Source organism: Brachyistius frenatus, unplaced genomic scaffold, assembly GCF_029030835.1.
Source record: "Brachyistius frenatus isolate BFR_SWC_R1_liver_20210118 unplaced genomic scaffold, ASM2903083v1 Contig_80, whole genome shotgun sequence".
NCBI lineage: Eukaryota > Metazoa > Chordata > Actinopteri > Embiotocidae > Brachyistius > Brachyistius frenatus.
Genome location: NW_027210679.1, coordinates 1,169,852 through 1,196,268, shown reverse-complemented (window position 1 = coordinate 1,196,268; position 26,417 = coordinate 1,169,852). Strand labels below are relative to the sequence as shown.

At 47.5% G+C, this 26,417-nt stretch overlaps 1 protein-coding gene across 1 annotated transcript in view; it reads right to left on the bottom strand.

Moving 5' to 3' along the window:
* The window catches only part of arhgap23a (Rho GTPase activating protein 23a), a 33,506-nt gene extending 8,983 nt beyond the window's left edge, over nucleotides 1-24,523 (bottom strand). The window contains 13 exon segments of the mRNA XM_069709106.1: nucleotides 68-376; nucleotides 473-610; nucleotides 1,302-1,341; nucleotides 1,469-1,577; nucleotides 2,633-2,788; nucleotides 7,577-8,143; nucleotides 8,146-9,205; nucleotides 10,831-10,885; nucleotides 11,877-11,955; nucleotides 13,081-13,173; nucleotides 13,645-13,669; nucleotides 16,358-16,561; nucleotides 23,298-24,523. Of these exon segments, the coding sequence (XP_069565207.1) occupies nucleotides 68-376; nucleotides 473-610; nucleotides 1,302-1,341; nucleotides 1,469-1,577; nucleotides 2,633-2,788; nucleotides 7,577-8,143; nucleotides 8,146-9,205; nucleotides 10,831-10,885; nucleotides 11,877-11,955; nucleotides 13,081-13,173; nucleotides 13,645-13,669; nucleotides 16,358-16,561; nucleotides 23,298-23,534 (3,072 nt within the window). The 5' untranslated portion in view covers nucleotides 23,535-24,523.
* Between the last annotated feature and the right edge of the window lie 1,894 nt (nucleotides 24,524-26,417).

Below are 26,417 nucleotides of genomic sequence, written 5' to 3'. Positions count from 1 at the left end.
CTGCTCCAGTGAAAACACACTACACTGAACACGTGAAGATCTGATCGGTAAAGGTGCGTCCTCTGACCTCGCTGTCCGTCTTGCTGTTCTCCCTGATGACCTTGATCCAGTCCAGCATGTCCTCCCGGTCCTCCGCCTGCAGCAGGTACTCGCAGAAGTCCTGCGTGGTCAGCCGCAGGGCGTGCTTTCGCTTGGTCTCGCTGTACGCGATGTCCACCAGGCAGCCGCGGATGCTGATCGGCTGCTCGTCCTCGGCCCCGCCTCCGATGGTGGCCCCGCGCAGCACCGCCTCCCTCTTGTCCTTGTAGAGGAACAGCGAATGGGAGCGGAAGACCGAAAAGACCCGCTTCCAGGGACGCATGCCGCTGCCCACCTTCTGCGGAGTGAAGAAGAGATGCGATGTGATGCGAGTGAATCCTTGTCAACGATTTCCTGCCTTCGTTATCCTCCGGTCGAGCTCAGGTCCGCCCACCTTGCCCTTCTCTGTGAGGATTTGTTTGAAGTGCAGCCATCCTTCCCGCCGTACGTCGCTGTAAGTGATGTTTCCCAGCTCTGAGGTGGAGTGACGTTTGGAACGGACCTCCTCTGCGGTGCCGAGGTTGTCCAGAGACTGAAACACAGACAGGAGCGTGTTCAGAGTATTTGTTGACATGTCAGCCTTTTTAAATCCTCTACCCATTGTTGTCTTTACGCCTGAAAATAAACACCATGTTAGGCCAAAACGTACCACTATAAATGACATCATTATGTCATTTCACTGACTGTATGACTCTTCTGTTCTGCTCTGCTACATTTTAGCATGTCACAGGTAAACACCTCAATGATTTTATGAGAAAAGTTCAACTCAAAAAGTGACTCAATTTTCAAGAGGAAAAGAAAAAGGAAAGAAAATTCAAGGTTGTCATCTGGTAACCGTGGCAACAAGAGGTGAATTTAAACTCCCTTCAAACCTCAGGCAGCATTTTACACAGATCACTTGTTTGCAATTTTTTTTACCAACGACGTGAAACATTTCTTTGAAATATCACGTTTGTGTGACTGAATTCTGTAGAGAGTCACAAGTTATAGATTTTTAATTCAATGCAAGTTTGGTAAATTTGGTATTTTTAACTGTATGATGTCCTCGTTTGTTTGCGGTCTTTTTGGTTTGAATTTTACACCATTATAACATGTAACTAATAGTCGACCGACCGAGTGAATTTATTTAAATTACACTTTCTGTACTCCCACAGAAGAGCTGCAAAGCACCCAAAAAAAAAATGTGCTGCTTCATGTAAATAAGTAAAAGGTGAAGAACTCACCCCATCTGTGAAGAAACTCTTCACTCTCTTTGGTAGCCTCCTGTGGAAAACAACAACACAACAAAGGGTTAAAGGTCAAAATGCCTGCCAGACACAACATATAAAATAATTTTTTTTGTTTTTTTTCATCCAATAACAGCCAGCTGTCTCCGCTCCGCTGTACTCACAAGACTCGTCCTTCCTCTCTGAACGTGTTGAGTCCTTCGTCGCATGACTTGGAGCGCTCGGTGGTGATGGCTAGAAGATAGGAGGAACGGCGACTGGATTTAATACTGCCTGCTCGGTGAAAGGATGAATGAGCGGAGAGAGAGAGAGAGAGAAAAGGAAAAGAAAAGAGACAGAGAGAAAGACAGACTGTTGATGTAATGCCAATCACCAGAGTGGAGGGTGATGGATTGGGAGATGGGGACAGTGAGGGAGGAAAGCGGGAGGTGGGGGAAGGGGGAGCGAGGGTGTTTCAGTGGTGAGAGGGAACGGGTGACGTGGTTGCGATGTTCACGGTGGGGACGTGACCTAGAGCAGTGGGTTAGATTACATTTCCTCCGGACTGCTTGCTCACCACTAGCATGCAGGTAAAGTCCCTGTGAGTACAGACGGACATGCGTTTGTGCTTCAAGGAGACGTATCATGCAGATCTCCGCTTTAAACCAGACCAGGGATTACATTTTTAAAAAAAGATTTTTTTTTTTTGGGGCTTCATGCACGGATATAAAATAAATAAATAACCAAAACCACTCTGAACAAACGTTTCTAACAAATCCGACATGCAAACACTTCAATGGCACTGCTGAAAACTTCCTCTCGTCGAGTCCTTTCAGTCTGTTGTTGAACACTAAAAGTGACGTCTTGTCGTTCGGTGAGATTATTTCAAACTGTTTTCAATAAAAAAAAAAAAAAAAGTGACTTGTTTCATGAATTATGCAGAAATGATTTGTCAGGACTGTGAATGAAAACGGCATTATCAGGTGAAAAATGCTGCACTTGAATTATGGAAAATGACACTTTATGTCAGTAAAATATTTAAACAAGTGTTTTTTTTTTTTTATTAGAAACAGGTTGAAATTGTCTGATTTCTTTTTCAGAAAATAAGACCTTAAGGACTTAAGACAAAAACGTTTGATAAGATGGAAATTACAGCAGTGAAGAACCCAAACAGGCTCTTTACAATGTAAAACTGGGTCCAACAAACCAAGCAGGTTTTTGGAATCTCATGCACGCCTCGTAAATCCACGTTGGAAATAAAAAGAGGAACCACAGATCTAATTTTTTTTTGCTGCATGCAGTGGCGAGGAAGAGAGGCAGAGGGGCGGGGAGGGGGGGGGGGAACTCACTGCAGTCGTGTGAGAAGAGCCTAGTGAGGGGGAAGGTGAAGGTGGGGGAGGCGGGGCCGGTGACCACGGCGGGCGCCGAAGTCATGCCGCTGGACACCACGGAGGACGCCGGCACGTGGCGGGCGCGCAAGTCAGCGCCGGGGCTGGTCGGCTCGTCTGTGGGAGGGTGGAGGGGAGGCAGGGTTAAAAGAGGAAGGAGGGAGGAAGAGGAGAAAAGGGAGGGCAGGGTTAGGTGTTAGAGAAAAAGGTCAGAAAGGGGTGGGGGGGGGGGGATCAGGGGTTAAGAGCAGGAGAGGGTAAGGAAAGGAGAGGTTTCGAGGGAGAGGACGGACGAGGAGCCGAAGGGTTACCATCGGAGATACTGAAGGAGAGAAGTGCATTTCAAGGTTTCCACCTCATCCTTCGATGTCATCCCTCTAACTGCATAAACAACATGTACAGCTGGAACCAACAGCAGACGGCAGCACGAACACAAACACCGACAGTCATTTACAAATCCACAGAAATCTGTGCATCACGAGTTGCAGATCACAATCTCCGTAGGTGAGACTTCACACAGCTTTTTGGTTGTTTTTTTTGGTCAGCAGATGTCAAAAGATATTTAGCTTATTATCACGCAAGACAAAAAAAGAAAAAAAGCTAATAAGTAAACAGCTGGTAGAAGTTAATATTCACCGATTTTACTGAAATAAATTCCTTTGAATAGTTAGTTAGTCTGTTGAGGATTATCTGCTTGTCCTATTAATGAATTATTGTACTGTTGCAGCTCTGTAAACGGGACTACAAATCTGACCGAGGAGTGTATTGGATGCATTTTTGTTGGTGTCAAAAAATGTTTTGGGCCAAGAACAGGAAAAGGTGAAAAGAAAGAGCCGCAGAGCGGATAACGGAGTAAAAAGAAAGGCCGTTGCCTGTAACACAACACATAGGGCGCAGGAAACCCCAATATCATTCCAATATCATTCTTTTAACTGTAAAATCAACATGTACAGCTGTCGCGCTGGAACACACGGCCCCTCCAGGCTCCAACAGGGAAGTATCCGAAAGATACACAGACACGAAATACAAATACAACGACGGTCATCTACAAAACCACAGAAGAGGCCAAAGGCACTGAAACCTGTGCTGCTCGTCTCAGGAATGAATCCACATGACTGCAACCTGCCTAAAGAGAAGAAGAAGAAAAAGTCCCGCATGGAGAAAAAGGCAAATAGCCGACATAGGGTACAGTACCTGAGTCTTCAGTTGCCATGGGAAGAGCTTTTCATTTGCTCACAGAGGTCGGTTTGTAAAAGAGATTTACCAGGTCCAGGTTTCAGTTCTTTATGAAATCTAAAGTAGTGTACGATCTAACACATGCAGGAGAAAATGTCCAACGAGTAGAAAATACCATGAGGGTGAATGAATGTAAATATTCAGGGGTATTTTTTTACATTATTGACTGAAGCCTGCAGTGTTCAAAGAGCGCACAGAAATAAAGCTGTTTTATTGGCCACGCAGGAGAAATAGTCCTAAACAGTTTCAGTTGACATGAAGACGTAAGTAAAGGGATATGAAACCGTAACACACACACACACACACACACACACACACACACACACACACACACACACACACACACACTTCCTGACTGACGAAGAGGATTAGAGACACCGGCATCACATTTGCATAAAGCGAGGAGAAGCTAGATTTGCCGGTGATGTCTTCAACTGTCGTGACCGAGCAGCTGCGAGGCGCCGGCCTGCTCCCTGTGGAGGCAGCAGAGGGCAGCACAACCCTGCGGACCGGACGGACTCGGGCGTGCGCCACCCCGTCAGACCACCGCAAAGTCTGTTTAAAAGAATTCTTGCTATGGTTTCATATTTAAAAAAAAAAAAAAAAAATGTATGACTTTTTTTTTTTTTTTCTTTCCCATCTGACCGGATTCATCTTTTCTGAACCTCTTTGCCTCCTCGTGATATAACCGTCCTCCACCTCTCCTCGTTCTTCTCTTTCCACCTCCCGCCCTTTTGCTTTTTCTACGCCGCCCTCCTCGTGCATATTAGTGCCCCGACACAGGGACGGAAAACATTCCCAATCTGGGATGAGGAATCTGCCTGTTTACAGCAGGGCCCAGAAATAGCCGGGCTGTGGGTTTAACAAAGGCCGTCATTAACAGGCAGCCAGAGAGTGAGCTCAGAGGGGGAAGAGAGCCGGGCCAGCAGAGGGGAGCAGCACACTGTGTCCCGACTCCACCGTACATCCTATAACATATGATGTGGAGCTCGAGGGACTCAGAGATTAGAGCTCTATGGGAACAAAGGTGAAGAGAGAAGAGATAAATTATACAAAGGATTACACGATACTCTGAGGTTAATTCCTTTTAAACCTCCTTCAAAAACCCCGTTGGATTACTTCAACAAAAAAAAAAAAAATACGCTGCTGCTAAGCATATAATGAGGCTGTCTTTACTTACTCTACTTGAAATTTATATTTAAAATGTTGGAGGTTGGGGGAAAAGCAACCGAACACTTTCAGTACCTTCATTGGTTTTTAAATTAAAATGTCAAATGTCTTATTTAAATCCATTAAAGTCTGACAGATAAGATAACTAACAATTACCCTAGAAAAATAACTGCAGATTATTTTATTACTTTAATAATCATGGCGGTGATGACTTCAGTTTGCTTGTTTTGCTTTTGGCCAACTGTCAAAAAGATATTCGACAAAAAAAAAAAGGTGCAAATTCTAAAAGTAAACTGCTGGAACGAGATCATATTCACCGCTTCAACTTGACAAATTACTTTAAATAGTTAATTTGCCTGTTGAGGATTATGAGTTGATTGAATAATTGATTAATGTTCTGTTCCAGCTGTGTAAACAGGACTATAAATCTGTCCGAGGAGCCGATGACAACTTTTGGGACTTGATAGTTTTCAGCAGTCAGCATATCGGATGCATTTCGGTCTGTGCCAAAAAAGATTAAAAACAGAAATGTAGGAAACAAAACAATGAAAAAGAGAAAGATTGAACTTGAGAGCAGAAAAAAAAGAAAAGAAGAAAAAAAAAAAAAAAGGAAGAAAAGAATGTTAGTGCCTGTAAGACAACACGGAGGGCACAGGAAACCCAGACAAGGAAGTCTCCGTCCTGGTCTGTCAGTGTCCAGGGTGCAGCTAGTAAAGACAGTCACAGACTGAACCCCCAACACACCCACAAACCCCGTCATCCAGCAGAGCAGCACAATAGCAGCATTGAAGGCGGGAGCTGAGAGTACGGGCCCCTACTGTTCCCCACAAGGACCACAAAAACCTCCTGGTAATTTACAGCTTAGATTCATGTCGAAAGACACTAAGTGGGCGCAGAGTAAAACACTACAGCTGCTTACATCATTTTCAATTTCACTTTGCATGAGCTACGAGAAAAAAAAGAAACAGAAAATATTGATCAAAGTTCGGAAATCTTTCAGCGTCTTAACACACAAGATGTCATAAAAAGCATTTTTGCCTTCAGACAACAGCCCTGCCTTTGTGCTTCTTTTCTTTCTTCTTTTTTTTTTAAATCTCAAGAAAAACAACAGCCTGTGAATTCGCATGTTCTCAAACAGTCCCAGATCGTATCGGCATCTGTGTCAGAGAGATAAAGAGATGAGGAAAGAAAGGAAGAAAGGGAGCAGGAGGAGAAAAGCTCCCTCTTCTCGTCTATGGGGAGAAACTAGCCTAGTTTCAGTCCGTGGCCATTAAAACGTGTCCCGGCCTGCAGCGCCAACTGCTCGGTTTCGTTTGATTCAGGTGAAGGCAAGAATGTGACTCTGACAGACAGACTGACAGAGGCAGAGCGATGCCTCCGCTGGTTTGCTGGACTCGCCCTGGATTTTCTCTCTTTTAAAAACGACCGTCCGGGTGCTCAAACGTTCGACGGTCGCTCTGAGATCGGGCCGGAGCTTCGTCGGTCAGCCGATTTAAATCTGTCGGTCGTCAGGGTGAGCGCCGGCCGTGCTCGTCCCCTTCAGGACGGAGGCACGGCTCGTCTCGCCCGACCGGCTTCATTTGACTCCGCGGCCGCCGTCCACGTCGAGGCGATAGAAGCCGACCTGAAGCCCGCGGGGCTCCGTCTCTTTTCAGTCTTTGCACAGCGAGAAGCAAGCCGGGACACGATCGCAGTCACCTCCCACCGACACCAGCTATAGGCCATAACTCTACAGTACGAACACATTCATGCAGAAAAAAGAAACCTGCATATCCTGCACGAACAACAGCTACGACAGATTATTATTATTATTATTGGTACAAACATTCACTGTTAAGTTTAGACGCCTCTTTAGGCTACAAGTTCCTAATTTGAATGTCCATTTTTTTTTTTTTTTTTTTGGCTATACCGGGCTAAAATGACATAAATCTCCATCACTCTCTCGCTCACGCACGGACAAAAAAAAAAAAAAAAAAAGATTCAGGAAGTTAAGACCTCCACCTCATTTCCTTGGCGCGGTGCGGTGACCTTCAAGGCAACCGGATTCGAAAACTCCCATCAGATATGATTCAATTATACAACTAATGCTGTTTGTGAGACCCTGGTAAGTCCCAGTATTACCCAACGCGAGCACGCGCACACACACACACACACACACACACACACACACACACACACACACACACACACACACACACACAGCAGCAGCATCACAGTCAGATGATGGAAACCTCGCCTGGAGCCCGAACAGACAGACAAGAAGGAAATAAAGGAAACACACACATTCCCCAAACTCATCGTTTCATTCTGAATTACGGGTTTTGCATTTCCTCCCGTTAAGCTTTCACTAACATCTAATAAACAATCAATGGGGATTAAATTTGAGAAGAGAAGTGATGAAACCTGAAGGTCAGTCGGAGGTTGTTGTTTTTTTTTTTGTTAGTTTTTTTTTTTGGAGGGAAAGGGACACGGGATGGAGGCGAGAAGCTGCCTACGTACCTATGAAGGGGATGGAGGCCAGAGAGTCGTCCTCTACGGGGAGGGGGGCGAGGTTGCCGTTTGGTTTGCGCGGTGCCGCGTCTCCTGCGGGCGCCGAGTCTTTGGGATCGGGAGAAAACAAAGAGGGTTCTAGCCCGTCCATGGGCAGGGCGTAGTGGGGGTGTCGCATGCCGTGTGCGTTCCTCCGCCCGGTGGGGGGCTTCTGCCTCAGCACCACTTCCTGGGTCTGCGCCACCAGCTCCGCCTGCGCTTCCGCCGCCCCTCGTTCCCTCTCGTGGTTCGTCGGCCTGTACGCTCTGTCCTGGGATTCGGGGGACGCGGAGGCGAGCGGGGACGCGGCGAGGGGGGCCGACGTGGCCTCTGGTGGGCTGGTTTTCGGCGCCGGGTTCCAGTTCAAGTGGGGGCCGGAGTACGAAGGGTCCCTGAAAGAGTGGGCTTGCTGCATGATGCGACCCGTCTTGCGGTAAAACGAGGGGCTGTAGCTACGGTAGCCCACCGGCTGGTCGTCCATGCTCTGCCCGGTAGGAAGCCGCCTGCTCTGGGGGGCCGCCTGTTGGGGCTGGGGCTGGGGCTGGGGCTGGGGCTGGGGGGGGCCTGGGTCTGCGGGTGGGGTTTGGACTGCGACTGCGGGTGTCGGGGCGCCGGAGGAGCTGGCGCTGCAGTGAAATGACTCCCCGGCCTGGTGTACGCGTCGGTCCTGGGGGGCGGCTGCGGAGCCTGCTGGAGCCACGAAGGCCTCTCGAACCGAGGCGACACCAGTCCAGCTGCTGCTCGGTCCAACATCTCCAACGAGCGGCCGTGCCGATCGTACTCGGCCAGCAGGTTTTCAGAGCGTGTTCGTGTGTAGTTAGAGCCGGACGGGCCCCGACCCGGACCCCCCTCCCAGTCTTCGTAGGACCAGTAGGGCTCACCGTGAGGTCCGGGGCCCGACTGCTGCAGTAAGAGCAGCGTGTCCTGGGAGGCGCTGTGCGGCCAGCCGCCCGTCCGCTGCTGCTGCCGCCTGGTTTCGCTGAGTCGGTCTTGGGAGTAGCTGCGATGTCGGGTCTGCATGCTGCGTCCTGGGCGTTCGGGCAGCTGGTTGTAGTACCAGTCAGAGAGGGCCTGCTGGCAGCGCTCGGTGCGGCAGTGGCCGACCTGCTGCGGGGGGGGGCTGGTCCAGGCCGAGCTGGACTTGCGCGGCTGAGCCTGCGAGGAGCCGGCACCGTGGTGGTTGGGGTAGTGGACTTGCAGGGGGCTGGACAAAGGGCCTCCTGAAGAGGAAGATGAAGAGTAGGAGCGTCCCCTGGTCTGGCCCTGAGGCTGCTGGCTGGTCATACCGTACTGGATCTCCTCCGTGCGGTGGGCCGGACTGCTGTGACCCACGCCGCCGGGCTCGCCCGCCCGCCCCTCCTGCCAGCTGGCGGGGCTGCCCACGGCAGAGCGGTTGTCCAGAGGCGATGAGGGGCTGGGAGAGCCTGGCCAGCGACTCCAGTTGTCCAGCTGGTTCTGGCCCATGGACGCGGCCAGGGGAGCTCCGGCCAGTGGCGTGGTCTTGGTGCGCGGGTAACAGAGGGGAGGCGGTGGCGGGAGGTTCTCGGCTCCCCCGGCGTAGGGTTCGTTCCCCGTCAGGTAGGCATCCTGGGAGTACGCCTGGAGGAGGGAGGACAGTCAGAGGAGAGGTGAGAAAAGGACGCGACGGGAAGGAGGGAGCGTGTGCAGCAGTCACGACCTCAAATCAAAAATGTGTAAACAAGTTGGACGACAAGACACGACAACCAGAACTAAAGACGGAGTCGTATCGCTCAATATTACACAGCAGGCCTTAAAGTGGAAGGATCTTCCAGCTCAACCCCTTCTGCCACAGTTCGTCCCCGGGGGCCTCAACGCTCGACGAAAACACATGCTGGCGAGCAAACTGCAAGAAGTCCCTCGAGCAAAAGCCACAACACACACTGCACAGCAGCCAGCTGCAAATACATGTCCCCGGCAACGTTGCGTACACAAATACAGGAAATACATACACACGCTCCCGCTGCTTTAACAGCACCTCCTGCAAATAACAAGCTCGTGAACAAACGATTGCTTTATCAATTAGCCGCGGTGTCACATTCAAAGCGTCAATTACGACTTGAATTTCTGGGAGGAACAAAAACAAACAGGTCATTTTTCAACGCCTTTGGCACATTTTGAAAGGTTTACCTAATCGTTTAGGCCGTCCAGCAGAAGCCGGAGTCTTCCCACAGCTTGTGTGTTAAGCTTGTAGTCACCACAAACAAACCCAAGAGGAGGAAGAGCAGACTTATTCTCACCAACACTCCCGACACGACCCCTCCCGCTGCTTAAAACCGGCCGTCCTTCATACTCAACAGCCGGAAAAATCCACTTCACTTCGCTTCTTTTTACTTTCTTTTGGTGATTTTTCTTTCTATCTGCTGATCGTTCGTGTTATTTTTTTTTTTCTGCTCTCTCAGATCCTTTCCAAACTCCCTCTCTCCTCCCTCTCATTCTCTGCCTTACTCCACCCTGTGGGAGTGTGGAAGGAGGCGCAGCACTGGTGATGTCATGCGAGGAATGCAGCAGATAGAGGCGTAGCAGCGAGGAGGAGGAGCGTGAGGACAGAGCAGTGGGTTTATAATGTTAAGACATGGCAGGATATTTAAAAAAAAACAAAAAAAAACGGAAGGCACATTTTTGGGTGCTCTTTCGGTCGGACGCTTCTGCATGTGCGCGATAAGAGAATCGCTTAAATGTGGCGGTGTGGTGTTTGCGTGTTGACATGTCGCTCGGGGTAAAAAGTGGGAGGGGCTGGGGGAACGATGCATGTCGGATCATGTGAGCGAGCGTGGAGCAACCTGTGGAGCGACAAAAAAAATGCGATGTTCTGTACGCGGGCGTGTGAACGAGCAGCGAGTTGTTGTGAGTTTTTTTTTTTTAAATTTACGTAAACTCCCAAGAGTGGAGATACCAGCGGCTTTTAAAGAACGCGTGTTGTAATCTAAACACAGAGCGGAGAGCCGGTGAGTCATTCGGCAGCCATTCTAACAGAATCTCTACATTCTTGGACAATGACGGGGCGAATCTTGGTTCAACCCGGCCGACGAGCGCCGCAGAATACACGCTTGTCCTGGGATAAATATATGGAAGTGTGTAATTCCTGAAGTGTGTGGGTTTGTTTTGTTTGTTTTGGTTTTTTTTGTTTGGTTGAGGGGGGGGGGTGAGAGGAGTAACAAAAAAAAAAAAGTGCGCAAAAACAAAAATCTCATACTCACACTTACCAACTGAAGCACGTCTTCATCTTTTGGCATAATGGAGAGCTCCAACACACTCTCGCTGCAGGACACGTTCAGGGAGAGGGAGGGCCGCGGGAATAAAGGTACACAAGAGATAGAGATGAAAAATAGACTCGGCGAGAGGCCAAATTACACAAGAAGGAAATGACTTCACATAAAAAAATGTACACATGTGTGCTTGCTATTATTACAAATAAAAGAATAATAACTATAGAGTTTAATTTCAGTGAAACGTCTGTCTCGCTGAAGTCCACAGTCGGTAAGTGATTTTCACCGAGTTGTTGCATCATCCTTTCACTTCACTGTACACTCTGTTTTTAGACCCACAACAAATGCCTCATATCAATATAAAAGGTGTTTTGGTTGCTTTGGAGACCTCTGTGGATTTTGGGGTCTAACAGAAGGTCAGCAACTCAGGCGGGTAAATATGATATACAAAAATCAGGTTTCAGAATCAAACCAAAACCAAGAAAGGCCTACAAAATTTTATTTTGGGTGGAATTCTTTTTGATTCAAAACCAGCAACTTTATCGATGTTAACGTACTTTACTGGTCTTAACCCTCCTGTTGTCCTCGGGTCAAAATGACCCGCAGCTGTGTTCAACCAAGTTCTATTTTATTTTCATATTTTTTTGGGGTCATTGGTGACAATGAGGCTGTGAGGGTTTCTTTAAAGAATGATGACCAATGATCCCTAAAAATATAGAAATAAAATAGAACACGGCTGAACACAGCTGCGGGTCATTTTGACCCGAGGACAACGGGAGGGTTAAAACACGAGTCCAGCATCATTCTTGTCAAGTCACTAATTTCCCCCTTTGGAGCACCACAGTATTTGGATTTGGAATCACGTAGACATGCGGGTGTGTGGAGCACACCGCTTCAGGGTAGACTTTTTATTTTTTAAAAAGTAGGTCAGATTTATACTACCGACTCGCTGCATGTCGTCTCTTAGGTAAGCTGGCAAAGAAAAAAAAAAAAAACAGACGTTTGAATAAATCAACACTAGTCTGACGGACGGCAGGTCTTACCTGTTCTGAATGAGGGCGATCACCTGCGAGTACGTCTTTCCTAGAACGCTCTCTCCGTTCACTTTCACCAGTCGATCCCCTGCAGAACACAGACATTTCAACGTATTATATCTTCTTATGGTGACCTTTGACCTTTAAGGCAGGTAGAAACCCAAACACGATGATAAAGAAAACACCCAACGAAGACACCGAGAAGGGATTTATTTCCCCTGAGGCATCAAAACAAGAGTTGTATTCTCATTCGCTTCCATATTTGGATTTTTTTCTTTTCTTTTCTATTTACGTTCCAGTGACTAAGGTGTGTTTAATCTCAACTAAACCAAAAGCATGCGGGCAAAACATTCTCCTTATTATCCGTGTTTAGAACGGGAGGACGGCGAAGTGCGGCATGAAGGACGAAACCAATTCTAATTTAATCTGATACTTGTTATTATTATAGTAAAAACTTCAGGTACATTTACTCCGGCGCGTCTTGAAAGCACATTTTTGGAAAAGTTAATAATATCAATCAAATATAAACATATGTAACAAGCAGATCTACAAAGTTGTCGCACGACAATAATACAAAAAAAAAAAAAAAGCAGGTATGTCGTCACAGATTACCTTTTTGTGACCGGGTCTACATGAGAACTACATGTGTGTGTTCAAAGTTTGCATGCATTCACGGTGACTTCAAGCAAATACATATACAAAGTGCTCTGTGTGTGTGTGTGTGTGTGTGTGTGTGTGTGTGTGTGTGTGTGTGTGTGTGTGTGTGTGTGTGTGTGTGTGTGTGTGTGTGTGTGTGTGTATTTGCATAATATTCAAGGCAGCATGTGACTTTCTGAATGTGACAGCCTGCGTTTGAATTGTTCTGCTGCTTTTCCCAGTTTGGTTTGACTGCAGATCTGCTCAGGCAGCGAGACGCAACAGGAAGTCCTCGGTAGCGCCGTTACAGTCAAATACGCTGCGAGACGTTGAGCTGCCGTTCTGGTATCGGCACCGTGTCGCCGACAAAAAAAACCTGCTATTTCTAACAATGAGAACATATTTTTGTTTTTAATTCCCGGCTAACTTGCCCTTCTCCGCATTAGTTCACAACTCCTCACGTGTGCAGCGTCACATGACCGTCGCTCCCCCTCCACCCCCACCACCCCAAACCTTGACTGATTTGCAAATGCAAATCGCGATGTTCACGCTCCTCCACCACATGCGCTCCTTTTACCTGTGCACAGGCCCGCCTGGTGGGCCGGACCTTTTTCTCTCACGTTCTTCACAAATATGGTGTCCATCGGCTCCAGTCGACCTTTCTGATACCCTGCGTGACAGAAGGTAAAGAAGAAATCCAAAAAAAAATCAGGGACTGTAACTGTTGAATTGTGACACCGAATGCTGTTTAAAGATGAGACCTTTTCTGCTTAAAAGCGTTTCTGTTTATGACTCTTTCGACCTTCAGAATATATCATTACTGCACACGTGTGTTGTTCTCATGACTACTGTAGCTGTAGTGCTGCATGGTGTCCTGTAGGTGGTGCAGCGAGGCTGCAGAGCAGAGGTGACAGCAGGAAACGCAGGAGGTCCCTGCTCATTACGTCACCCTCATCCCCACTGCTGTAAAGTTTAATTAGTGGCCTGATGAAAGAGTGACACACACACACACACACACACACACACACACACACACACACACACACACACACACACACACACACACACACACACACACACACACACACACACACACACACAGAGAGAGAGAGAGAGAGAGAGAAAGATAGAAACGACTTACCCTTTCCATTTCCGTTCTCCTCATCCTGCAGGACAGACGGAGGCAGAATTACTATTCACATTCAAATCAAGTTGGTTTGTGTCGACTTTGATTGTTATAATTATAACTCTTAACACAATTGTAATGAAGGTCTTGAGCTGGGATTTAAAAGTGAGATGACAGTGAGCGGGTAAACTGTCCCACGCACACACATGAAGACTGTAAGCATGTAATATGGCCTCTAGAGCTTATTTTTGCTCTTAAGAAAATGTGGAAAAAAAAATAATGACATAGTTTTAATGCAAAAGCAAAAATTGACTGTCTATGGAGTTGTGAAGGAAGGAAATAGACTTTAATATCAAAAATAAGGTGACTCAAGCGGAGCGAGGCCGTCATAGCTGCATCGCCACCAGTAACTGTTGGCAAGTCTCCTCCAGATGCCGGGAACTTCCCAGACACCTGCGACAGATCTGTTTGTTTGTTGTTGTTATTTTTTTCATGAGCTTTTTAATGTCGGAGTTTCAGGTCCAACGCAGAGACCGACTTTTCAGGTTAGACTCGTGACATCACACACACACACACTGCAGCGAACACACAAAACAAAGGTGTGTGTGTGTGTGTGTGCGTGCGCGTGTGTGTGTGTGGCAGAGAGAACGGCGGTTGGTGGGCGAGATTTGATAGCCGTGTCTGATCACCTACACACACACACACACTGAGCTGAGTGGACAGTTTGGGGTTAGGGGCACGGTGGGCTGACGGCTGCGTGGCTTTATGCTGCGCTGAGTGGGCTCATTCCAGGGCTCTGCAGACAATGGTGGGGGGTTTAGAGGCAGAGAAAGGACCTCTGCCGACCCCCGAATAGAACTTGGAGCCCGGGGATGCTCGGCCACCGCTCGGTCCCAATCTCAGCACATCCGGAAACCAAGGAGGAGATGGTGGGAGGGGACGGAGAGGGGGGAGTCTGGGGACCTGACACTGCAGATACCCGACACTGGGACATTATTAATAAAGACGCCACAATTATAACCATGAAATCAGCTCTCCCAGATTCGATATAAGTTTGATGTGATGCATTGTAACATCTTTTTGTAATATTTCAAAACCAGTTTCGCTTGTTGAAAGACAAAAAAAAAAGTCTTACTCTGAGCAGTTTACAGTGAAACTGACACATCTAAAAGACCTTTAAAACTTAATATGAAATATGAATATTCTAGTGTAAAATATCCTTCAGCTTAAACAGAAATTCAATTGTTGAAGCTGAACAATATTCATTTAGTTTTGTTAATTAAAACTTGCATCCACATATTCAGGAAAATATCTCTTCATTACAAGACGCTTTTTGATGTCAGCAGTAGTTGAACCCATTGTGCAGATTTATAATATAATGATATTACAATATAAACACAACCAAATTTTGTATCCTTATGCCTTCACAATTAATTTTCTGTCATCTTCACTTTCACATTCATTTGGAAGCTTATTTCCTGCATAATAAACAATTAAAATAAAATCCTAATAACTGTTGAGTGTCAAGAGGTTGCAGATTCGAAATTTGTGAGCGAGCGCGTTTGACAAACAGTTCATCTCCGAAGGTTTTTGAAACCAGAGAACTGTTGGGACCACCACACGAGAGGGGTTTGATTTCTGCTTTTGAAAGTATAACTAAAGAGTCTTGAAGACTTGCAGGACCCGCAGACACCCTGAAATATGAACCCCGATGGAGTCACACGCCCGGTCGGCCTCTGATAGCCGGACACCGTGAGGGGTAACTTGGGCGACTTCCACGAAGCCTCTTCGGGGGCTCTGTGAGACCGATTGTACAAAAAAACACCACGTGACCCCCGGCCCCTGTGAGGCGGTGCAGACGAGGACAGAACCGGGGGCCAAAGGCCAGCAGTGGGCCTATTGTTCAGACCCGGCCTGGTACGGCCTGCCTGCCAGCGAGTGGTACCAGGCTAAGACAACAGATCTCATTCAATCTGGTGCTCCTATCTGCAGCTGCTGGATGGTGGGGTGGTGGAAAAAAAAAAATAAGAGAGGCCTTGTTTCAGCCGGCTCACCCCACCCCTGCCTCCGTATCCTTCAATGTCACATCTGGAGACATTTGCCCCACACCCCTCCCTTACACCTCAAAGAGCTAAATAACCACTCGCTCACAGATGCTCGTTCCAAAACAATCTGAAATTCACCGAAGGCAGAAAAAAAAAAAAAAAAAAAAAGGCCCGTGAAATAAACAGGAGGAACACTTTTCAGTCCAGTTTGTTGTATATAGAGGAGCGTTTTCACTGTATAATCGTCAAAACGTTAAAAATCGGAGCCCGTATCTGTATTTTGTCTCCAAGTCTTGGGTTTCTCCTCCTTTAACAGCTTTCAGCTTGTTCAGTCTGTTTGTCTCTAATCAGCTAAGCTGGATTTCTCTCTTTGTCTGGATGTTCATTTGGCTCAGCTCAACCTGGCTGACCCTCGGCTGCAGTATGATTGGCTTGATCTCCCAGCTCAAATTGGCTCTGTCCCGAGTTCAGAAAGTTAAACGAAAGGCTTTCGGAAACCCTTTTAAATGCCAACTGGGCTGAAATAGAGACCATGTGTGTCGTAAAAATAAACACGGAAGTTGGAAAAAAAAAAAAAGGAAAAAAGAAATGGGGTTTGTGACACTTAACGCTTGATCAAAAATAATAATATTTGAAACATAATTTAATACCTTTCAACATCTTGAAACTCAATTCAGTCTCACCTTGAGGTTGGTGTGCAGGGCCGACTCTGGAGGGTAAACGATGAAGTGGCGCAGCGTGAAACCGAAACCCTGGGAGTTCTTATGGAGGACCAGCGTCCGGGGACCCTTCCAGCCCACGCCGACCCCCTCCCTTCCCGGCCGGGTCGCCATCGGCGGCCGAGGGTTGTCGCCGGCCGAGGAGAGACCATCCCTCCGCCCCTTAGCCTGGAAACACAGACGAAGGGAGTCAGGTCGAGAAATTATCACCGGCGGTAAACGGCGTTTCCCAACAAGCAGAGAAGGAATAAAGGAAGGAATGAATAGCAAATTGGAGATTTGGAATATGTGATTTCAGTGTTATTTATGGCGTAAAAAGAACTACAGACATGGATTTATTCCATTAAGATCTACAAAATGTAGAAATGTGCGCTTTTTAAAAAAATTTTTTTTAGATGCAACAACCTTTCTGAATCCCTGGAAGAAGTGCAAGGTGACATTAACCCCTCGACTGCTGGGCTGAACATGAGCAGCTCGAAGTCCGGTCAGCTCTACATGCCAGCGAGCCTCAGAACAATAGGCCATAAACATAATGGGGGGGGTGAGGGGAGGTCGACAACCAGGAAGGCCCCCCCCCCCGTCTAGACGAGGCCACAGGGGGACTGTGGGACTGACCATGGTCCTGTGATAGTTAGTAAAGGTCCAGGGAGTCCCAAATAAAGCTCGATTTCCACCTGCTCTCTAAATATCTCATTCCTGCTGCCGAGTAAATAAACCCAGCGAGCTCAGCTGACACGCACACGTGAGAACTATCACCCTCCTGTTGCCCCGACGACCCACATCTGTCAGTCAAACACAATCACCTGACCAAACAGGCGGTGAGCGGGAAGGAGGAAGAGGAGGGAGGTAAGGAGGGAGGGAGGGGGGTGTCACTGTCAGGTCTGAAGTCAAGTCCTCTGGGGTTTAGTGATCGAGTGCTGCATGATCGCAGCACGAGTTCACAAAATGAAGTTTAGTCAAAAACTGCATTAAATTACAAGTTCACCGCGATGAGCTGCCCAACAGAAAAGAGGAAATCTTTTAAACAAAGGTTTTGACGGCTCCAGTAAGTATTAAATCTTGAGAAAACATTTCTATTTTTCTTTTCAGCAGCATCAACGTGAATACTTTGAATGGTTTTCTTTCTGACATGCGACGACGTACCAAATGATTTATCAATAAATGACCCGTCCAGGGTGCCTTCACCCGAAGTGGGAGGGGCTCCAGCGCCCGGTGACCCTGTTCAGGTTAAACTGGGTGCAGATAATGGTCCAGTTAAGTCAAGTCTTTCAGTGAATGTCTCGAATCTTTCCTGTGACAAAAAAATGTTGTTTTAATTAAAAAAAAAAAGATATTCTGGTGACCCTCACAGCAGCTGCACGAGCTGCACAGAGGATAGGCTGCCATCATTTGTATTCACCCGAGCTACATATCAGCAAACAAACAAAGTCCTCGGACTTGTATGACTACGGCGGTAAATGTGTGGTTTGTCACTTTAAATGGCAGGTTTCTCACCTGCACAGTACAGCTGAAAAAAAATTATATATATATATATATATAATATTAAATCGAACCACATTAGATGTACGAGAGCCATTAAAGTTTTTGAAACTCCTGAACCTCCTTTCTTCAGATTGTGCAGTTTTGTTTTCAGTGTGAGAATGTGTGTGTGTTTGTTTTCATGTTAGTGGGTCAGAGGTGAACACGTCTAGACCACAACATCAACCACCACCCCCGCCCCCACCACCACCACCACCCCGAACCCTCAAAAAGATGGACACCCCACATTTCACTTCCTGTCGCCCCTTCTACACACAAACGCACACCGAACCCATATGCTTTTACACACAAACACAGACGCACACACTTGACCCGGCGGCCACACAACAACAGGAAGTGGCAGGCCGGAGGCAGGAAGTGGGGTAGAACTCCTTCACTCCTCCGTCCCGTCTCCTTCCTTCCACCTCGTCTTCCTCACTTCCCCACATGTAGACGTGCGATTTGAAATCCGGCGGCGCTGACTTTTCAACCGCACGTTTTCTTTTCCTCTACTTTTACATTCCACAGAGAGAGAAAAACATAAGTTTGCACATATAGATTTCTTTCTGTTTTTTTTTTTCTTTCTCCAAGAGTCCCAAAGTGTATCTTGAGATACATAAATCTACTTGATCCTGAAAAGCCTGATCTTTAGTCTGGCAGTCTAAACAATGTAAAGTAACCCCTGTTATTTTCTCAAAGAGGCGAGCGGCGAAGGTCCATTATGTGGCACGAGAGCAGCACAAAGAAGTGCGTGAGGAAGGAAGGCCGAGGAGTGTCAAATTAAAATGATAAAAGAGAGAGAGAGAGAGAGAGAGAGAGAGTAAAAAAAAAAGAGGAAATGAAAGAGCGAAGGGGGTGAAAGGAGGAAAAAGACAGAGCGAATTCCTCAGAGGGAGCGGTTTGGGTCGGGACATGTTGAAACACACACTGCAACTTTGGCGTAAGGAGGGGAGGGAGCACAGAGAGAGAGAGAGAGAGAGAGAGTGAATGAGGGGAGAAGGATGAGGAGGATGGAGAGGAGGAGGAGGACGAGGAAGAGGAGGAGTATTGGGCCCCAGCGAGGGGCAGGCTCCGGCACGCCGGTTTCGACCGCATGGCCCCTCCCTGAGCTCGGGAATACCAAAACCCTGTGATTACCCAAAACACACAGGGTCTGACTGGGTCTGGGAGCCGGGACCGTTTTTCCCACTCGGCTGCCGTGGACTTTTTTTTTTTTTTTTTCTTCTCAACCTGCAGTCTTAGTTGTCTTTTTAAACACCTCACATGTGTCCTCGCACCTCGATTTGATCAGCCACGACAAAAAAAACAAACCCAAAAAAACAACTCAAACTTGCTGACATGCTCCGGCCATCTCCCGGACTGGACGCTCAGTTTTGCCAACAAGGCACTAGGAAAATTCTCCCTGCGGTTTTTCTCAGTCTAAATCCCGACTTCCCACGCAGGCTTGAAGACATAGACGGAGGGGGGGGGGGGGGGAGGACCTCGCAATTGTTTTGCTGAGGAAAGAAGACATTTGGGTTGTTTTTTTTTAAGTGGGAATTTCAACAGCTTAACACTGGCTGGTTTTTTCTTGGAGGGGGGTGGGGGGGCTGAAATTTTCTGCTGAAGCCAAATAAAATAACAAATATAAACTGTTGAGTGTCCATGAGATGCTACTGAGCCCTCAGAGATCCTGTTACCACCTGAACATGATGTCATTAAACACACAAAAAGCTCTACTGGAAACAATTGAATATGCAGAGCGGCTTGTAATGCCACACCACAGCTTCCTGCTTTTGAGTGGGTGTTTAGTGGGTAAAGTGGTGTGTGCTGGCAACACACACACACACACACACACACACACACACACACACACACACACACACACACACACACACACACACACACACACACAGCAGCAGCAAGCTCTTCCCTGTGGATATTTCTCCTCCTCAATTAAGGTGCATATCATTAAGATAAAAAGAAAAGAGCGCAGCATCTATCCCATCTATAACGTTCTGCACACATTTTAGACGTTTGAAATATAAAGATGCTAAAAAAAAATAAACACTATCAATGATAATCTTTTAGAAAAAAAAAAGAAAAAAAAAATCCAGTTAAAAGGATTTTCTGCTCATAAGAGGCTTTTTTTTTTTTTTTTTTTTTTTAGGGCGTGAAAATATGGTAAAGCCGGCGGTCCTGATCGCCAGGAGCAGCGTACGTGTTGGCGAGCACTCACAAACTCTCGTCCTCGCTCCATCCGGGAGGTAAAAGCAGCGCGGAGGAATGCAACAGGCCGTTCGGAGAGGGGTGGAGGAGGGGGGGGGGAGCCCGGCTCCTGCTAACGCCCCAGCAGGACAGAACAATAATGCCCCCTTCTAAACAGCTGAGAGCTGCAACCTGTTTGAAAAATGGGAGCTTTACGGGGCCGTTACAAATGCTGACGAGCCTTTAATCCCAACGGCTGTCTACGCCCGCGGCACTGCTGCTGAGCTGCCAAGAGGGAACGGGAGGGATGTGGGAGGGGGGGGGGAACAACAACCCCAAACTCATCTCATCCTGATGACTCCTGCTGGACTCACCGGCCACACAGAGGCCTCTGCAGGTCCAAATGCATCGTACGACTCGAGGAGCAGACGCATCCCGTTGAGCTCTTGACACACAATGTGCCCTCGACAACAAAGAGCAGCTCAAACACTGCACATCCCTCTGTAATTTACATAACAAGATGTTTTTATGAGCCGTACATGCGGGCCTGACTGTGTGTGTGTGCGTGTGTGTGTGTGTGTGTGTGTGTTTGCACGCACCTCTGTGTCAGTATGAATGTGTGTGTGTGCACAAAAACCAGTCCGACCCCACAGCGTCAGTTCAACCAGGCCAACAGGTGATGATGCAATGTCGGTTAAACTGGGTTTTCTACTCGAACAGTAAAACGTATTGTTGCTTCCGCTCTGACTGAAACCCGTCTCGCTGCCAGTGATGATGCTAAAAAAAAAAAATGGGGCCGTTTGGATTCGGCACCGAAGCATTTCCAGGAGGAGAGAAGAACTTCCACAGCGTGACTCGGTAGCCCGGTGGGCAGAAGCACGTGGCATGCAGTCAGCGTTTGAAGTGGATTTCAATCTGACCAGGGACTTTTTTTTTATCCCTTTTGTCTCCACTTTTAACTTTTGAGGAAAAAAAAGCCACAAAAAGCACATCAGACTATGATTGATGTGTGTTGACCTTGCTTTTTTTTTCTTCTTTTTTTTTCCCTTCCACACTTTATCACCTTCCGACATGAAATAAAATAGATTTTCTTTTCATCCGAGGAAGCTTCTACATATTGTGACGCTTGCATCTTGTTTGACTCGATGAGGTTAAGAAAGAGGAACACATCCTGTGGTCCCTTCACACACGGTGGAAATCTCACCGACATCACCACGAATCAAAAATCCCCGACGTACGATCTGACACAGATAAACTTGGCATCGTCGGTAGCAGATGGCGACGGTGGGACTGCTTTTCCTTTTCCTTTTCCTTCCAGTGAAATTACAACGGACTGTCCCACCTTTCCATCCAGTAAAACCCAGTTCAGGTTTCTGGGAAGGTGTTACTTCCTTTCCAAGAACCGGTTAACCTCTGGATGGGCTTCAGAGCCACGTCATTACATCAGCTGTTCTTGGTTCTGGACCTAACCGGGAGTCGGTTCTTCTTCTATCAAAAAATGGGAAGACCTGGTTTAAAAACGAGGCTCCGCCTCCGAACCGGCTCTCCTCCAAAAAAAAAAAAAAAAAAAAGGTCTGACAGAAACCTCTCTCCTAAAATGTAGACCGTGTACAGTTTGTATTTGTCCCAGCTGTGTCCATAGACCCCCCCCCCCCACCACCACCACCACCACCATCACTACACACACACACACTGGCATTCCTGATTGGGTCATTTCTTAACTGTGTCAGTGAGTCAGATGGAGGGGGGGGGGGGGGGGGGGGGTTGTTGATAACAAAGAGGAAAAAAAAGAAAAGAAGAGAGACGTAATATTCCACATAAATGCCCACACTAAAATTAGATCATGCGATGCCCTGAATACTGAGGGGGGGTTGAGTTGGGAGGGAGGAAGAAGGGGGAGGAGGGGGGGGGGGAAACTATCGCAGAGCTCCCACAGCTCCCCCGCCTCCACGGCACCTCGCTAAAAGTGGCACTTAGCAGCCTCCTTCATCTCCACTCTTTAGCCACTAATTAGGAAGGAAAAGGTCAATACGCAACGCGCTCAAGAGTCCCGCAGACTGAAACACACATAAACTGTCCAAAAATAAGAGAGAAATACGGATCATGATGTAGTGGAGGCTGAATCAACACCAGTTTCCTTTCATGGGTATTTACACAGGCTAAAAAGGGGTTTGGATTTAATTTTTTCAATGCATTATTCATAAAATATATATTTAAAGGGTATTTTAAATAATGAAAGCTGTACGAGGAAATAATCTTAAAAGAAATATTCGAATTTTACTTTTTTTTTTTTTTTTTTGTATGTACAGGTGGCTGTTTACTTTCTGACGGTAACTGATCGTTGTTTACACAGCTTTGTTTACCACGACGTCCCCGACTGAACTAAAGACGCCAATCATGCTCTCCAGAGGAAACCAGCTGAACACCCACTAAAAAAAGAAAAACATCTGGAAAACTCCAAATAACCAGAATACAAAAAAAGTCATACAGACTCCCAACAGAATAAGAGATTTAACTCATAATTGCTCTGCAGACCAACTGTAGCTAAACGACTGAAACGCATCAAATCCACTGATGCAAAAGTTTCCAAGAATGTCTGAACAGCGAGCGCCAGAAGAAAGGAGCCTGAAGGCAACACGACTCTGAGCTGGAGGAACAACGAAAGGTTGAAGAATCTGTCAACCGATTTCAAACAACGGCTACGGAGAAACGCTGTCGACGTAAAAATTCCCACGGGAACCAAACAATACCATTTTTTTTTTTTTAAATCTCAGGAGGATTTAGCGGCTCGTGTTCAACACGTTGTCTTGTCATAAACTATTAGAAAACAAATTGATTCAACAATACTTGATCATGTCGATTGACCGGTTTCACGAATGCGTCACACACAAATAAAAAAATTCCCAAAAGTGAGAATCCTTTTTTGTATCTTACAAAACTTCAACCCTGGTTTTTAACTTGTAAAACACACTTTTTACAAGACCAAAAATTATATCAGTGAATCAAAAAAAATGACCCAAAAAAACAGTTATTTCCTGCCTCGGTCATTCATAAATACTGTCCTCATCAGATCGTGTGCATGTCACCCAGCTAGAACATTTAATGTGGAGTTAGCGAGAATAAATCAACAGCAGCCACCGACAGTCACAGACTCCATGTTCGGCCACCAGACCGGTGAGGACGGGTGACCTCTCCTTACCCTGGGCTGGCGAGAGCTCTGGTTTTGCCCAGCGGGCATGGCGGGCGGCGGCGGCGGCGGGCCCGTGGTTCCACGGAGAACCGCCAGCCAAATGCAGCGAGGCTCGGGGGAGCTGCAGTCCACCCCCACCGGGTTCTGGAAACTCCAGTCAGACCCGGCCGGCGCAGGGCATGGCAGCATAGCGGCGGGCATCGGGGCGCCGGGTTCGCTCACATCCGCATCGCTCGCCACCAGCATGGGCCGCGGGCACTCGGGTTGCCGACGCCGAAGCCGCGGACAGTGTCCAGACGCAGAGACACAGAGCCGATAAGGAGGGCGGGGGGGTGGCGGTGGTGGTGGTGGTTGGTTGGTGGGTTTAAGCTGCGAAAAAGTTTCCCTCCGGGATCCTCCAGGTCGTTCGCTCGAAGAGGCTCAACTCCTCGTCTCCTGGCTGCCGTCCATCGCCGTCGCCGCCGCCGCCGACGAGCGTTTTCGAGAAAAATTTAATCCCACGAGTTCCACATCACGGCCCGTCACTCCCGGGCAGCAGATGGAGGAGTGTGTGTGTGTGTGTGTGTGTGTGTGTGTGTGTGTGTGTGTGTGTGTGTGTGTGTGTGTGTGGTACAGGGATCGGAGGTAGGTCTGGTTTCACTACAGACACACACACACACAGAACAACTGACAGCGTCCCTCTCGTCGGTGTCCGGTGCTGCTCTGCATACAAATCCACTCTGTCCACATCCCAAAAACACAGGCCGCTGTCCCAGAGGGCTGGATCGTCCGTCTCTCCCTCCTCCCACCGCCCTCTCTCTCTCTCTCTCTCTCTCTCTCTCTCTTTTCTTCTTCTACCCTCCCTCTTCACCTCTAAACACCCGTCTTCATCACTTCCCCGGCGTCAGTTACTTCATCCCTCCTTTTTCTCTCTCTCTCTCGTTTGCTTTCTCTTTCTTTCTTTTCTTGTTTTTGTAACTCAATCTAACTCCTTCCACATCGAACCGGTCCGACCGTCAGCCACAAATAAACGACTGTAAAGCGGAACTCCGGGGAAAAAAACAAAAACAACAACAAAAAAAACCTCCACACTGAACATCACTGAGGTCCAGACACGAAGAGGAGGCCCGTCGGCAGCGGTTCACAGTCCAGATGAAGATATCTCCTGCTGATAGGCTATAAATCCTCCGTAGATCCCTCTCGTGCTGCGTGGAGAGGAAGCCTGGCGGCCGCACGTGCTCTGCGTGTGCGCGCGTGTGTGTGTGTGTTTAGTGTGTGTGTGTGCGTGTGTGTGTGTGTGTGTGTGTGTGTGTGTGTAAGCGACACAAACACAGTGACAAAGCTGTGATCCCAGGCGCTAAACTTTACAAAAGCCAGGCCCTGCCTCCACCCCTTCCTCCCCGCCCCACCTCCCACACACCACCCACCCACCCACCCACACACACTCAGAGAGGAGACAAACAAAACAAAACAAACAAAAAAAAAAACACACAACACAAAAAAAACAAAAAACGAGAAAGAAGCCCATTTCAAGCACAAAGAGAAAAAGAAAACATTTGCGTTTGCTGCTGTACTCTCCCTGTTTCACTCCCTCCCTCCCTCCCTCCCTTTTTTTTTCTTTTTCTTCTTCTTCTCTGCTTTAAGAGAGGAAAATGTAGAGGAGAGGAGGGAGGATGATAATGACAGAACGTGGAAAAATCCAGAGGAGGAGAAGAAGAAGAAGAAGAAAGAGACGGAGAGCGACGCTCGTGAAAATTACAACAACAACAACAATAAAAAGACGGCTGCTGCTGGATGTCAACTTGACCTCTTTATCCAACCCGTACTCCCACACACACACACACACACACACACACACACACACACACACACACACACACACACACACACACACACACACATACACTCGGAGAGAGAGCGAGGTGACCTCGCCCACCAACCCGCACCGGCAGAGAGTTTCTCACCAAACAGCCAGGCGTCCAGGAGATGTGCGAGAGCGGCAGGCAGGTGACCATGTTGCTGCCGACGACTCTCCCCCTCCGACGCTCATCTCGCCGCTAACACATCCGTTACCGATGAGGTTAGACAGGTTTCACCGGCCGCGCGCCGGGGCAAGTAGCAACTCGACTGCAGAGAAGAGGAGCTGCCGCCGCCGCCGTCGTCACACACACACACACACACACACACACACACACACACACAGAGAGAGAGAGTCCGTACCCTCTGGATACGCTGCAACGTCGCAGGCAGAAACACACTCTCGCAGGCCTGAATAGTTCGCACACAGTCACGGAAGTGGTAAAATAAAATAAAAGTAGCCCGAGAGATCAATATGAAACACAATGTAAATATCCACAATTACAAAGTAGTGATTTATGGTTTTATGAACTACTTATTTTTTTTTAAGTCTGTTTCTTTTAGATCAGATACTCACATCTCAGGATTTAACCTAATTTGTGACACTTTTGGTATATCGGGCTTTTTGTAATAGTGGGTTGTCAGTTTAAAAAGAAATACACAACAATAATAAGAGAATAGAAAATTACAAGCGAGATATGATTAAAGAAGTTGTTTTTTTTTGTTTGTTTTTTTTCCCTTCTTCTGTGAAGTCAGTTATTCGCCTCGGTGCCCTCCAGCGCTTCAATATTGCACTTTTCTTCTTGCGACTCGCAAGACACTGAAAAGTTAAAAGAGATTACAAAGAGAAAAACAAATGAATGGAGGGAGACGAGTAGGAGATATCCTGACTCTAAAAGGTTCCCCGTGGAGGGTTGGATGTCTGCGGAGTGCGGTGGAGCCGAGTCGGTGTGTAATCTAGCAGCGTGTGTGGGGAGGACGCTGCTCATACAGGTGGGAGGTAATGTGGCCAGATATTACAGGCTAGTAAACATAGATGTAAACAAGGCTGGATGGAAAGTACTCGGAAAATAAACTCTAGAAGGGATTGCGACACGGTAGTCCACGTCCAAGTAGCAGTCATGTTCTCCATTCGTGGAGTGTATCGATGATAAATGAGCACATCTCCCGGGTAAGAAAAGGTGCGTTTACATCTTGTTTGGATAAAATATTTATATGTAATATTTATCGAACGACTGGTCATACCAGACCGAGCTGAAATGCCAAAACACTGAAGTCTATCGATTTCAGCAA